Consider the following 14079-nt stretch of genomic DNA (forward strand, 5'->3'; position numbering starts at 1 on the left):
ACCCCAGTTGTTGACGCCTGTGCTTGACCTGCCCCTTTTGATTTTATTATATTTATTTTTCATTATTTTAATTTACATAGTTTTTATTAAGGAAATTTTTACATTTTTGAGGTGGCAAGATGTTGACGCACCTTTGATATGTTCATAGTTTTTTAAAATTTTTTGCTGAAAGTGAAATCACTTTTGTCTTTTAGAGGTGTCACTTAAACCATAGTTACTTTTTAATTGGATTTTTGTGATTATCTTTGCTGAGTTGAAGAAAATTCTTAACTGATAATGACCTGAAAGTTGAATTCAACTTTCTTTTAATTATATTTATATAAGTGATAATAAAATTATAATTTATTTTATATCATAAGTTCATTAGTTGAATAAAATTACAAAATTACAAAAACAAATCATGTAAAGTAATAAGCATTTAATCCAACTGATCTAATCACGTCTCATCAACTTCTACGAAATAAGTTTGTGGCTTTATTAATATTCGTACTTAAAACAAACTAAACATTTCCTTCTTTGAGTAATCATAAGAAGTAAGGAGTTTCGACAATTTCACAATTATGTCCAGTTTCAATTTGATCTAAATTTCATACTATTAGATTAATAATATTTTTATGAATCAAGTATAATTTCAATTAGTGGACGACCTAGTCTAAGCTCAAATTTATTTAAAAGATGTAGATGTTTGCATATAAAAGTGTTTATAATTTGTGTCAGCAATTAACTTGTTTAGAAATGATGCAGGAAACCAATTGGGCCTTAACCTAGTGGCTAGGACCCTGCACTCACAACTGTGAGCGCAGCAGTTCGAGCCCCCGCGACGTATGTAGGAGTTTATTCAATTTTTTAATCATTAAATGAAGACAATCTTCTCCCTTTCGAAATGTGAGTAGAGTAGACACCCCTCGAATATTAGAGAGAATAAAATCTGGGCAGTACTATATAAGAATTAATGTAAATTAGGCCCAGTAATTGTCTGATTATAAATCTCAATTGTAAATCTCATATAATATGAGTTGTAATCTGAGCATTTGTCTCATGTAATTCAAAAAAAAAAAAATGATGCAGGGGCGGTTAAGATAGTAAAATTTGATTTGAAAGGACTCCAATCTTAGGTCGTACAAGAATATGATCAATTTACATGTGATTTTCTTTAATGCTGCCACTAATTTTAAATTGATACAAAGTTTATGAAATAAATCGTCGTCGTAAGAAAGTAATTAAAAATAATCATCATATCATTCTCGTGAGAGATATGATTAGATTTCATTTCTTAGAACAATCAGCAATCAATCATCACCATAAGAAAAATAGTGGAGAATATATGTTATTGCGTGGAGCAGGAAGGGAAGTATCACCAACTCCAATTTAAATAAAATCTAACCAATGGAATAAAAGATTTTATTTATTCTTCATTTAACTTTTTTATTATTCGAGATTATGTGTGTTCACAGAAATCTTGTATGGAATCAAAAGGCAGATAAAACGACAAAAAGCATCGCTAGGTTGTCATTGGTTCGGAATCGAACTTTTTTGTTAAATTATCAGATTGAGTTTGACGTTAATCAAATTTAATACTTTTAATCCGATTTTTTTCTTTTTTTGGATTTAATGCAATATACCAATCAATTTAAAATTTTGTTTGAAAAATGAATTTGATAAAATTTTATTTCTAGAGAATTAAAATCGATTAGAATCCAATTTAAAATTAAATACCAGTTCAATATTATTATAAACGAAACATGGGCAGTTTTGGGCCCATGTGGCTCTATGTCATTTACCGCATACAATCAAGTGGGCATTACAAATTCTTTTGGACCGATAGCCCAAAATAATTTTCTTTTGTTGACAATATGGCCCAAAATAATTTAAAACTCTTATTATAAACGGAAGGATGGAGATAACGGGTAACCCTCCTTTTAAAAAAATAAAATAAATTAATAATAATAATAATAATTACACCACATTAAATTTTGAACTTTATTTTACTTAATAGATATTGTAAATTCAAATTATGTTTCATTTCTTACTCGAAAAATGATCAAACAATTCAGAATCGTGATCCTTGTCAATTGACCATCCATATAATATGTAAAAAGTAACTTTAGATATTTGATATCTTTCTTTTTGAGATTCATATATTTGTAATATTTTAACTTCTCCGACTAACCCTCGTCAATATAGATTATATAATGTCAATAAATATTATCTTCTAATTTTGATTATTTATCTACTACATATTAAATACTAAAACTAAGTCATGATAAAAGGAATATGTCAAATAAATTATGCATTATCTTATTCCTAACAATGATCATATATAATGGCATCCTTGAAAATGTCGTAGATTAAAGGATAATACCTTAAATATTATAGAGATATCCACTTTTTTCAAATAATTTTGTAAATATTTTTCGATCTTTTGACGATTTGGATCATAAAGCTTTTATCAAAATTTTTTTTTTTCATTTGTCAACAGTTTTAAGCAAATTACTCACTCTAAATAGATTCATAATTTGGTTAGTACACGTCGAAACCTCCTTTATAGGTGGACTCAATAAAAGAATAAAGGTTATTCAGTAAAATTTTGTCACGTGTGCATTAATTTTTCATAATTGATAGGAGCATATACATGGTAAGATGCAAAACCAGAAGAACAAAAATTCTTCCCCAAAGTGATAGATCATTTTTTTTTTTAAAACCTTACCATAATTAAGATGGAACTAATTTTGTTAAAACTCTTACTAGCATGCGTGTTTCACAATTTGCTAATAACTTGAACACTATTTAAAAGATTGACTTAAGATTTGGATTAGACTTAACTAACCAATTCTCAATCTCACAATATCATATTTCACGCTATCTGAAAAATATTTATTACTTTTATCTTAAAAAGATCCATACACAAGGTACATCGCTGAATTTTCGTTCATATAAAGTTATACGAATAATATTTTGCCTAATGAGAAAATATGCAAATTTAATGATTTCGGATAGACTTTGAAATCGATTCATCATCTTCCATTCCAGCTAAACAATCTAATCCGTTTAGTCGATCAAACTTATATATAAACACGTACATTGTTCATTCACACACACTCCCTCGAGCGTCTCGACTTCAATCATGGCCACTCTAAAGCATTGCTCTCGAGCCATTCTTTTGTGCTTAATTCTTCAAACCCTTTTCAATCTGTCCCTTGCTTATCGCGTTTCACATGATGGAAGGGCGATCACCATTGATGGTGAACGTAAAATTCTGCTCTCTGGTTCCATTCATTACCCTAGAAGTACCCCAGGAGTATGTGTATACGACTCTATGTATATTTTATTTGTTGAAATATTATTTCTTTTTGAATTTTTAATGCTAACATATAGACGGTATTTGGTTTGACAGATGTGGCCAGACTTGATTAAGAAAGCTAAGGAGGGTGGCTTGGATGCTATAGAGACATACGTCTTTTGGAATGCCCACGAACCATTACGTCGCCAGTATGATTTTACTGGCAATCTTGATCTTATAAGGTTCATTAAAACTATTCAAGATCAAGGATTGTACGTCATTCTTCGCATTGGTCCCTATGTTTGTGCCGAATGGAACTATGGGTGAGTTCATTTCTCAAACAATTCATAATGATTCTCTAACAAGAGCTAGCTGGCTAGGTTTTGGATTCAACGGATGCCATGCATAATAAAACTTACATGAAAACAAGCATATTTAATTTAAACCTCTTTTTTTTTTTTAATTTTTTGAAGTCTTGAAATATTTTTATATTTTCCATTGATCAGAGGATTCCCAGTTTGGCTGCACAACATGCCTGGTATCGAAGAGCTTCGCACCACAAATAAGGTGTTTATGGTAAGCATAAATAAGCGTAATGCTTTTTTTTTTTTCCCTTTCAGGAGATATCATTCTTGTGATTTATATTGGCAAGTTTCTAATCATTTTTTGTTTTTAATTTTTGTTAGAATGAAATGCAAAATTTCACAACTTTGATAGTGGACATGGCTAAGAAAGAGAAGCTTTTTGCATCTCAAGGAGGCCCTATTATTCTTGCTCAGGTTAATTTATTAATTGATCCCCTTGTTACAATTACATCTCCACACTTGAGTTAGCTCCTCCATGATTCGAGATTTTGCTAATATTTCGTGTTGAATATATATTTATCCACAGATTGAGAATGAATATGGAAACGTGATGTCAGACTATGGAGATGCTGGAAAATCATATATTAATTGGTGCGCAAAAATGGCTACTTCTTTAGACATTGGAGTTCCATGGATCATGTGCCAAGAGAGTGATGCCCCTTCTCCAATGGTACTACTGCTTTTTTAATTATTTATTATTTTAGTATTTCACCATTATATTTTTAACATTTGTATTTTATTATTTTAATTTTAATTTCCAAAAGTTTTTATTCTCAGATCAATACATGCAACGGTTTCTATTGTGATCAGTTCACACCAAATAATCCCAATAGTCCTAAAATATGGACTGAAAATTGGACTGGCTGGTTAGTTAATTTAATAATTTTTCTTAATTAATTCTTTTCGCATTAGTATTTCACATTAATTGAAAATTCATAATCGGCAAAAAAAATTAATGTACATATATATAGGTTCAAGAGTTGGGGAGGCAAAGACCCAAAAAGAACTGCTGAGGATCTTGCTTTTGCGGTTGCTCGATTTTTCCAATTTGGAGGCACAGTCCAAAACTATTATATGGTCAGTTTTTAAATTTGAATAATTGGATTAATTAAAAATTAAATTTTTCACTAACTCTTAGTTTTAAAAATTATGATTTTCAGTACCATGGCGGTACCAATTTTGGTAGGACATCCGGGGGTCCATATCTCACTACTTCCTATGACTATGATGCACCAATTGATGAATATGGTAATTAACATTAACACCATAATTGCTTTTTCAAGTTTTATTATTTAATAAGTCCACACTTTATAATTCATAAAATTACTTGTAACAGGACACTTGAATCAACCCAAATGGGGACACCTGAGGGAACTTCATAAACTCTTGAAATCAATGGAGAAGACTCTTACGCATGGAAACGTCACCAACACTGATTACGGAAACTCGGTCTCAGTAAGACTTATATATTATTTTACTTTATTTTTACAATTTACATCACGAATTTCGGGATTTTATCGTTAAATATTTGCCTGTTAGGCCACCGTGTATGCAACTGAGGAAGGATCAAGCTGCTTTCTGGCTAACGAAAATCAGTCAGAGGATTCAACAATCACTTTCCAGGGAAGTTCTTACAATCTTCCTGCATGGTCTGTTAGTATCCTTCCGGACTGCAAAACCGAAGAATTCAACACTGCCAAGGTGAATACTCAGACAAATGTGAAGGTGAAGAGGCCGAACCAAGCTGGGAACGATCAAGCTCCTCTTCAATGGAAATGGAGGCCTGAGATGATTAATGACTTCGTAGTTAGAGGAAAGGGTCACTTTGCTTTAAACACACTTATTGATCAAAAATCAACCAATGATGTTAGTGACTACCTCTGGTACATGACGAAGTAAGTAATCAAATTGCTTTATCTTCACTTGATACAACATTCTCTCGTGTATTTAATGACTAAATATATTTTAATTGCATTGCTAACAGTGCGGACCTTAAGGACGATGACCCAATCTTGAGTGGCAGTAGCAATATGACCCTCAGAATAAATAGCAGTGGTCAAGTGCTTCATGCTTATGTTAATGGAAATTATGTTGGTAATGGACCCTGAATTCCTTCTTTTCTTCCCTTATATATTTGTAATGCAAATTTGATCATAACACTAGTTAAATATTCAGATTCACAATGGACCAAATATGGAGCCTCTAATGATTTATTTGAGAGACCTGTCAAGTTAACTCGTGGGAAAAATCAAATTTCATTGCTCAGTGCAACAGTTGGCTTACAGGTATTTATATAACAAATTCTAGCAGCAATTTGCTTGTGTAGTCTCCTTGTTACGGTTAAAAAAAAAAAATGACCCGATTTCCTTTTGCAGAATTACGGAAGTAAATTTGACATGGTACCGAATGGAATTCCTGGCCCCGTTTTGCTGGTAGGAAGAGTGGGAGATGAGACTATAATAAAAGATTTATCATCTCACAAATGGACATACAAAGTTGGGTTGTATGGATTAGATGATAAGAAATTTTACAATGCAAAGGCAGCTAATTCAGAACGAGGTTGGTCATCCAAAAATGTGCCATTAAACAGGAGAATGACTTGGTACAAGACTACCTTCGAAGTTCCTCTTGAAAATGATCCCGTTGTACTAAATTTACAAGGAATGGGCAAAGGTTTTGCTTGGGTTAATGGCTATAACCTCGGCCGTTACTGGCCAACTTATCTTGCTGAAGAGGATGGTTGCAGCACGGAGTCTTGTGACTACCGCGGCCCTTACGGAAGCGACAAGTGTGCCTACAATTGCGGCAACCCTTCTCAGATATGGTGAGGATTATCAAATGTTTGATAAATTTTTCATTTTCTGTTCAGTTACGTGCTTCGAATTTTTTAACTTAGCGAATTCAATATTCGATGGTGATAGGTATCATGTTCCTCGATCCTGGCTTAAAGATGGTGTGAACACATTGGTTCTGTTTGAAGAATTCGGTGGCAATCCATCGCAAATTAATTTCCAAACAGTCGTGGTGGGAACGGCATGTGGGCAAGCACATGAGAACAAGACAATGGAACTTACATGCCACGGTCGACGAATCTCTGAAATTAAGTATGCCAGTTTTGGAGATCCACAAGGAGCTTGTGGGGCATTTAAGAAAGGAAGCTGTGAAGCTGAAATCGATGTGTTGCCCCTGATTGAGAAGCAATGTGTTGGCAAGAAGAGCTGTTCCGTTGAAGCCTCTGAAGCAAACCTTGGAGCTACAAGCTGTGTAACAGGCACTGTCAAGAGGCTTGTCGTGGAAGCTCTTTGCTAGGAATATACAAGTGTTTCGTTTTTTTGGTAGATTAGGATCTAGGAGTCATTATTTTCAATTTGCAATAGATGAGAACATTTTACTTATATTAATAAATTAGGCTATTTCTGTTTGATTAGTTCATTTTTTTTTTCAATCATCTTAATTAATTGAACTTTTCTTTTATAAATTTTTTTGTGCATTGGAATTTTTCAATTTGAGTTATTTGGCTACCACTCATGCTACTGATACTACCACTACAAATTAAACTAATCAAAACACAAAGCACAGCTCATTAATTGTTCTCTCTGCAACGGCAAGTTCTGTTGTGCCTTGCCTTATAAATCCATCTTTGCTGCACTGTTCAGATTGCTATTCTTCCTCCAAGACAAATTTGGCCCTTGCAGGCCAAATCTGAAACGTTTCTATTTGCGATTTAGTTTTTAAAAAATTAAAATAGAAATTTTTATGCCTGAACCTTCTTACTCTGGCAGTTAGGGAGAAGTCTTGAGTGTTCTTGGAGCATTATTTCTTTTTTGTTCATTGTTTGCCATTTATATGCTTGAACCAATCATGATAATAAAACAAGTAATGAACGACCATTTAACAATGCTCCGGAAGTACCATAATAGTTCATATCCTCAATTACTCTTTTTCAATTGTTGACCTTGAAATGTTTGACCCCTATCAATTTTGCCCTCTTAGAAATTTTCTGGTTCTGTCCCTATTATACAAATTGCTGGTTAACAAAATTTAAAATTACATGGTTGCATTTCAATTCCTCGTATTCGTGAGGCAGAATGTTTCTTGATCCTTCAGATATTGTGGGAGCAGATATCGCCAAACATTGGCCCAAATTAACAGACAAAGTCATCTTTTGTCTATTTTAGAAGCCAAAAAACAATTTGACAATATAATATGCTTAACACGTGCAAAATACGTGAAGGCTAATTTCCTAATGTTGGACCTATAAAATCATACTTACAAGCCACATGAAATTCAAGCTCGATTCACATTGAATGCTACTTGTTGCTAGAATTTAGTTTCGTTTTCCAACCGGGCAATTTGAAACATGAACTGCAAATTTTCATTCCTTGCCAACCCACGTTAAAATTTGCCATTTCAGTAATCATAGAATCTCAAAATTCAAAAAATTCTTTGCCCAAATAAAGATTTTTTTTTTCTTTTCGATAAACTCTGCATGATGTTTCCTGTATTTAGAAAATTTTAAAAAAGAGAGGATATTTTTCCAAATTTAGATTTTAGTTGTCTATATAAAGCATTATCTTGAGCACGAAAAGAGTAAGAATTTGATACATCATACATGCCCATTGTTTTTAACTAGTTAGTTCTTGAAATGGCTTCTTCTGGGACCCAATTTGTCCTCGTTGCGAGTTTGGCTTTGTTGTGTTCGTGCTTAGCAATCAAGGTTGAATATGATGCAAATGCCATTATCATTGATGGGAAACGTAAAGTCATCATCGCTGGTTCAATCCATTACCCCCGCAGCACCCCTGAGGTATCTCCTATTAATTAATATTAATATATGCTTTTTCTTTCTTCCCTTTTTTTTTTTTAACCCCTGCATGTGCTGACTTCATTTGTAAATGTGATAAACAGATGTGGCCAGATTTGATTCGGAAGGCAAAGGAGGGAGGGGTTGATGCGATTGAAACATACATCTTCTGGGATGTCCATGAGCCTCAGCGTCGCAAGGTTTGAATCAAAATGTTCCTGTAATGCCAGTACCTTTCAGCTCAAGAAACCAGACTGCCTAAGCCTAATGATCTTTATTGTGTCATTTGTTTTGCAACGGCTTAATTATTAGTATGATTTCTCTGGAAATCTGGACTTCGTGAAGTTCTTCAAGCTTGTCCAAGACGCTGGACTTTATGCCATTATTCGGATTGGCCCATACGTCTGTGCAGAATGGAATTATGGGTATGTTTTGTATAATTAATAAATATCCAGAAATGATTGACGTAATTAATAAGTTCTGACACAAACATATTAACACACGTGATGCCTTTTTTGTATCAGAGGATTCCCAATGTGGCTGCACAATACTCCTGGGATCCAACTAAGAACAAACAATGACATCTTCAAGGTTTCAATTTATTTTTTCCGCAAACTTGTTAATGTTCTGTTTTCAGACAATGCTCATTAATTGTGTAGCAAACTTTTAATTCTTCATACAGAATGAAATGCAAGTATTTACCACCAAGATTGTCAACATGTGCAAAGAAGCAAACCTATTTGCCTCACAGGGAGGTCCAATTATTTTGGCCCAGGTTTGTACACAGCCTCAAATGTGTTAATGCTACAATTGATGTTGTTCCCGGTATTAGTCTCATTAAGAGTTTGGAGTTTTTGGGTTCTGAACATTACAGATTGAGAATGAATATGGAAATATCATGGAAAAGTATGGAGATGCAGGGAAGAAATACATCAAATGGTGTGCAAATATGGCTGTGGCCCAAAATATTAGCGAACCATGGATTATGTGCCAGCAAAACGATGCTCCAGAGCCTATGGTTCTTTATTTCGGCACCCATTTCAATCTAATTCTTACTTTTTTAATTAATTATGGGGTTACCAAACTCAAAAGTTTCTATAATCTAATTTACAGATCAACACATGCAATGGGTTTTATTGTGATCAATTCAAGCCAAACAATCCCAAGAGCCCTAAAATGTGGACTGAAAACTGGACAGGATGGTGTGTTTAATTCTTGTTTTATTAATAAGCAGCTCTTTCGACTCTCATCATCTTCCCCCATGTCATAAATATCAAAATTACGTGCTTCCAGGTTCAAGCTTTGGGGTGGCAGAGACCCACAGAGAACTGCCGAGGATCTGGCGTTTTCAGTTGCTCGCTTTTTCCAGAGTGGTGGAGTGTTGAACAATTACTACATGGTTGGTCCAAGCTAATATGGAATATCTCTGATATTAATTTTTCAGCATCTGTAATATCTTGAATATAATGCAATATTTTTCTTTATACCGTACTCCTGAGCAGTATCACGGAGGAACAAACTTCGGCCGCACAGCAGGAGGTCCTTATATTGCAACATCATATGATTACAATGCGCCACTCGATGAGTATGGTAATCAAAATCAATCATATAAGACAGATTTAATTTTTCTAATCACTTATATTCATTATTATTATCATCAACATTATGAACAAAAATTTTAAATTTCAGGCAACTTGAACCAGCCCAAATGGGGACATCTCAAGCAACTCCACGAAGCTATTAAAGAGGCAGAAAAGTTTTTCACCGGTGGCATAGTGGAAACCAAGAATATCAGTACATATGTTAATGTAAGTGGCAATAAGAATCATACAAGAATTCATGAATTCATAGTATTCATAGGTTAAGGGGAAAAAAAAGGATATTGATGTGAATCTCATTGTGGTGATCAGCTGACACAATTCACTGTTAATGCTACCGGTGAACGATTCTGTATGTTGAGCAATGGTGACAATACAGGGGATTACACCGCTGACCTAGGACCGGATGGCAAGTTTTTTGTCCCGGCTTGGTCTGTCACTTTTCTTCAGGGCTGCACTGAGGAAGTTTATAATACTGCAAAGGTACAAGTTTCTTCCTAAAATACTTGAAACAGTGATCCTCATGTATGTTGATATAACTTTCATCTACAGATTAACACTCAGAGATCTGTAATGGTAAATAAGCATAGCCACGAAAATGAAAAACCAGCTAAACTCACCTGGGCGTGGACACCAGAACCCATTCAAGATACCCTGGATGGGAATGGTAAATTTAAAGCAGCACGGCTTCTTGATCAGAAAGAGGCATCTGGTGATGGTAGTGACTACTTATGGTACATGACCAGGTAATTAAGAATTTCCTCATAGTTTCTTAAAACTTCATTTTACTGGGGATCAATAGATGGTATATGTGATTAAGTCCATTTCTACAGAGTGGACACCAAAGATATGTCTTTGGAGAATGCGACTCTGCGGGTGAGCACAAAAGGCCATGGACTTCACGCTTATGTCAACGGCCAGCTCATAGGTAGTACCATTCTGATGCAGTTGATTTCGCTGTATTAAGATTATCACTTATCCTCAACATTTCTGTTCTGTTTGCAATAACAGGCACACAATTCTCCAGGCAAGCCACCGGGCAGCAGATGGTCACTGGAGACGATTACAGTTTTGGGTTCGACAAAGCTGTTTCTTCCCTGAAAAAAGGCGTCAATGTTATAAGCTTACTCAGCGTTACTGTTGGATTGACGGTGTGTATACTGTTTTCTTATGCAGAAGTTACCGCAAAAAGTTGACGTAGGCACGTTTTCTAATTAATGGTCTAATGAATGTTCTCAGAATTATGGTGCATTTTATGACTTGCATCCAACTGGCCTAGTTGAAGGTTCGGTTCTATTGAGAGAAAAAGGAAAAGATATGATAGATGCGACAGGATACGAATGGTCTTACAAGGTACCTGCTTCTAAAGCGTACCAAAATTTTTATCATCCAATCATCAATACTACTTTGAGAACATGGTATTATTATTTTACTATCCAATCATCCATACATGATTGTTGTTGCTGGTGAAGGTGGGGTTGAACGGTGAGGCCCAACATTTTTATGATCCAAATTCAAAAAATGTCAACTGGAGCTGCACAGATGTTCCCAAAGATAGACCCATGACATGGTATAAGGTATCATATTATATTAGTACACTTCCCTCGACACTCTGCACTTCGTTTCCATATCTTGTAAGCATGAATTCTGACAAATTAGGTCTAATTGGGTGTTCACTGTTTACAGACCAGCTTCAAGACACCTCCAGGAAAAGAGGCAGTGGTGGTGGACTTGCTAGGCATGGGGAAAGGGCACGCCTGGGTGAATGGGAGAAGCATCGGGCGTTACTGGCCAACACAAATAGCTGAAACCTCCGGGTGTGATCCTCATTGTAACTATCGAGGAACGTACAAAGATGACAAATGCAGGACTAATTGTGGCAATCCTTCTCAAAGATGGTAAGAGGAAAAACACTAGAGAATCTGTTGAACACATTTCGAATGATCCCCCAGAAATGTAACAAGTTTAAAACTGTGTCACCAAATCAGGTACCATGTGCCCAGATCATTCCTGAACAAAAACGCCGACAACACATTGATTTTGTTCGAGGAAGTAGGCGGGGCTCCCTGGAACGTGACATTCCAGGTTGTCACGGTCGGTACTGTTTGTGCAAACGCTCACGAGGGAAACAAAGTCGAGCTACGCTGCCAAGGTCATCGTAAAATCTCCGAAATCCAATTCGCTAGCTTTGGTGATCCACTGGGAACATGCGGCTCCTTCAGTGTAGGCAATCATCAGGCCGATCAGACCGTCTCTGTCGTGGAAAAGGTAATAAAATAAAATGAGGAAAGGCAAAAAAAATATTACATGTCCTTCTTTCTTGATAAAATTAAAAGTTTTAATTTAATTTTGTGTCGCAGCTCTGCCTTGGGAAGCCGAGTTGCTCGATTGAGGTGTCGCAATCGACATTTGGACATAGCAGCCTGGGCAATCTTACCTCAAGGCTGGCAGTGCAAGCTGTTTGTAAATGAAGCTATTAATATGCGTACGTAAGACTTCAAAATTTGTTGAACAAATAGAGGAAGAGACTCGAGAGACCAACACTTCATTATTTGTGTATTCTTAATTTTCGTATGAATAAATAAGAAAGAAAAGGAAATTTTCTTTCATGTCTGTGGTTTCATCAACGGCAATGGATTATTACATTCCCAGCGCATTTTCATTCTAAAACGACATAATAAATCTTATGAGAAGTAATAATACTTGCAACAAGCATTAAACAGTCACCAACTATGTGTTGTAAGCATCAAATCACATCATTACTCGACTTTGTTGACCATCAATATTTGGATGATAATAAACAATAATTAGTATATTGATATCTTAACCATAGCTATACTTGTATTGTTTAAGTTTAAGGATTAGGAACTCCTTCTATTTGGGCTCCCTTAAACTTCTAGTGACCTTATAACCACGTCTTCGGGTTGTAGTGTATAGATAGGAGAATTTTTTTTTTTAATTAATCAGCAATCACCACTCAAATTTTTTTTATCATTGTGACTTATGAGCCGATAAGGCCAAAGCTCTAATAGTAAACTTATATGTTAGCTATCCGTGATCCAATTATGCCTAAATTTTAAAATTACTATAAAAAAAAAGGTTATATAACTCATTTTCAAAGTGATCAAACGACTCCTCTGAAATATAACTTGCTTATCAAAATAACAAATTGAATAGCTACTTCTTAAGAGAATGGAACTTGTGAGCTCCTTAAATACAAAATTAATAATTTTAGAGGATTAATATTGTTTGACTAGTTTAAGACTTATAACATATCAAATGATTATAAGAAATATTGTAGTCTATCATTTTGTCACCAAATCTTCATAAAACTTATTATTTTACTATATTTCTGTTAGTACTATTAGTTGACTAGTTATTTAACTAATAAAATACTAATTTTACCCTAAAAAAATTATACAAATAGAGGTATCAAATATTATATTCATAGGCTTGTAGAAATTATTTTTTACTACTTTATATTTTGAGTTTATAATATTGTAATACTTTGATACTTTTTTTAATAAAAAAACCATATAAAGAGCAAAATTGGTATTTTACCACTCTAACTAGTCAACTAATGATACTAATGGAAATATAATAAAGTAATAGGTTTTATAAGGTAAAAGAATAAATCATCATATTTCTTATAGTCATTTGATATATTGTAACTCTTAAAGGAGTTAAACGATAACAACCCTAATATTTAATATTATTGAGCGTATATATGAAATTATATTAGATCCTATTTACCCCCTAAAAAATTATTGTATCCTAAAACACTTTCAAATTCGATTTTTTCTTAAAAAATGTCCTGTTGAATTAGGAGACCAACCAACTAAACTACTCATTTAAGATTATGTTGAGTTGTGTCTAATATTAGATAGTATTAGAGAGCTACTTGCACTAATTAATTTTTTGAAGTGGATAAATAGACATCCTAAGTGTATTCAGTAATAAATTAAAATCTTAGTTCCACATGTAAGACTTGATTTTAACAATCATAGGGAAGCCAAGAACTTATCTCCCGCC

At 34.2% G+C, this 14079-nt stretch overlaps 2 protein-coding genes across 2 annotated transcripts; both read left to right on the forward strand.

Moving 5' to 3' along the window:
* The first annotated feature begins 3112 nt into the window (after nt 1-3112).
* Nucleotides 3113-7048, forward strand: LOC18055373 (beta-galactosidase 15). The gene is made up of 14 exons (XM_006452787.2): nt 3113-3298; nt 3395-3603; nt 3787-3856; nt 3967-4059; nt 4172-4315; nt 4423-4511; nt 4617-4722; nt 4806-4893; nt 4982-5100; nt 5185-5540; nt 5630-5739; nt 5821-5930; nt 6021-6469; nt 6567-7048. Exons 1-14 carry the CDS (start codon nt 3125-3127, stop codon nt 6952-6954), a joined length of 2505 nt encoding a protein of 834 aa, XP_006452850.1. The 5' UTR covers nt 3113-3124; the 3' UTR covers nt 6955-7048.
* Nucleotides 7049-8176: 1128 nt separating this feature from the next.
* LOC18055374 (beta-galactosidase 7) lies at nt 8177-12712 on the forward strand. Its single transcript, XM_006452788.2, has 19 exons — nt 8177-8452; nt 8554-8649; nt 8762-8874; nt 8974-9040; nt 9132-9224; nt 9324-9467; nt 9563-9651; nt 9743-9848; nt 9952-10039; nt 10139-10257; nt 10360-10530; nt 10600-10793; nt 10881-10975; nt 11059-11198; nt 11287-11400; nt 11520-11624; nt 11734-11945; nt 12036-12315; nt 12408-12712. The coding sequence occupies exons 1-19, from the start codon at nt 8291-8293 to the stop codon at nt 12516-12518; spliced, it is 2499 nt and encodes an 832-aa protein (XP_006452851.1). The 5' UTR covers nt 8177-8290; the 3' UTR covers nt 12519-12712.
* The last annotated feature ends 1367 nt before the right edge of the window (nt 12713-14079 follow it).

This window comes from Citrus clementina, unplaced genomic scaffold (assembly GCF_000493195.1).
Source record: "Citrus clementina cultivar Clemenules unplaced genomic scaffold, Citrus_clementina_v1.0 scaffold_1, whole genome shotgun sequence".
Taxonomy (NCBI): domain Eukaryota; kingdom Viridiplantae; phylum Streptophyta; class Magnoliopsida; order Sapindales; family Rutaceae; genus Citrus; species Citrus x clementina.

Excerpts from the sequence above, each read along its gene's own strand:
- LOC18055373 (XM_006452787.2), top strand. The coding sequence starts at position 3,125 with ATGGCCACTCTAAAGCATTGCTCTCGAGCCATTCTTTTGTGCTTAATT. Across the intron at positions 4,723-4,805 it reads CAGTCCAAAACTATTATATG|TACCATGGCGGTACCAATTT; the intron begins GTCAGTTTTTAA and ends TATGATTTTCAG. Across the intron at positions 5,101-5,184 it reads ATTACGGAAACTCGGTCTCA|GCCACCGTGTATGCAACTGA; the intron begins GTAAGACTTATA and ends TTTGCCTGTTAG.
- LOC18055374 (XM_006452788.2), top strand. The coding sequence starts at position 8,291 with ATGGCTTCTTCTGGGACCCAATTTGTCCTCGTTGCGAGTTTGGCTTTG. Across the intron at positions 9,849-9,951 it reads TGTTGAACAATTACTACATG|TATCACGGAGGAACAAACTT; the intron begins GTTGGTCCAAGC and ends ACTCCTGAGCAG. Across the intron at positions 11,625-11,733 it reads GACCCATGACATGGTATAAG|ACCAGCTTCAAGACACCTCC; the intron begins GTATCATATTAT and ends CACTGTTTACAG.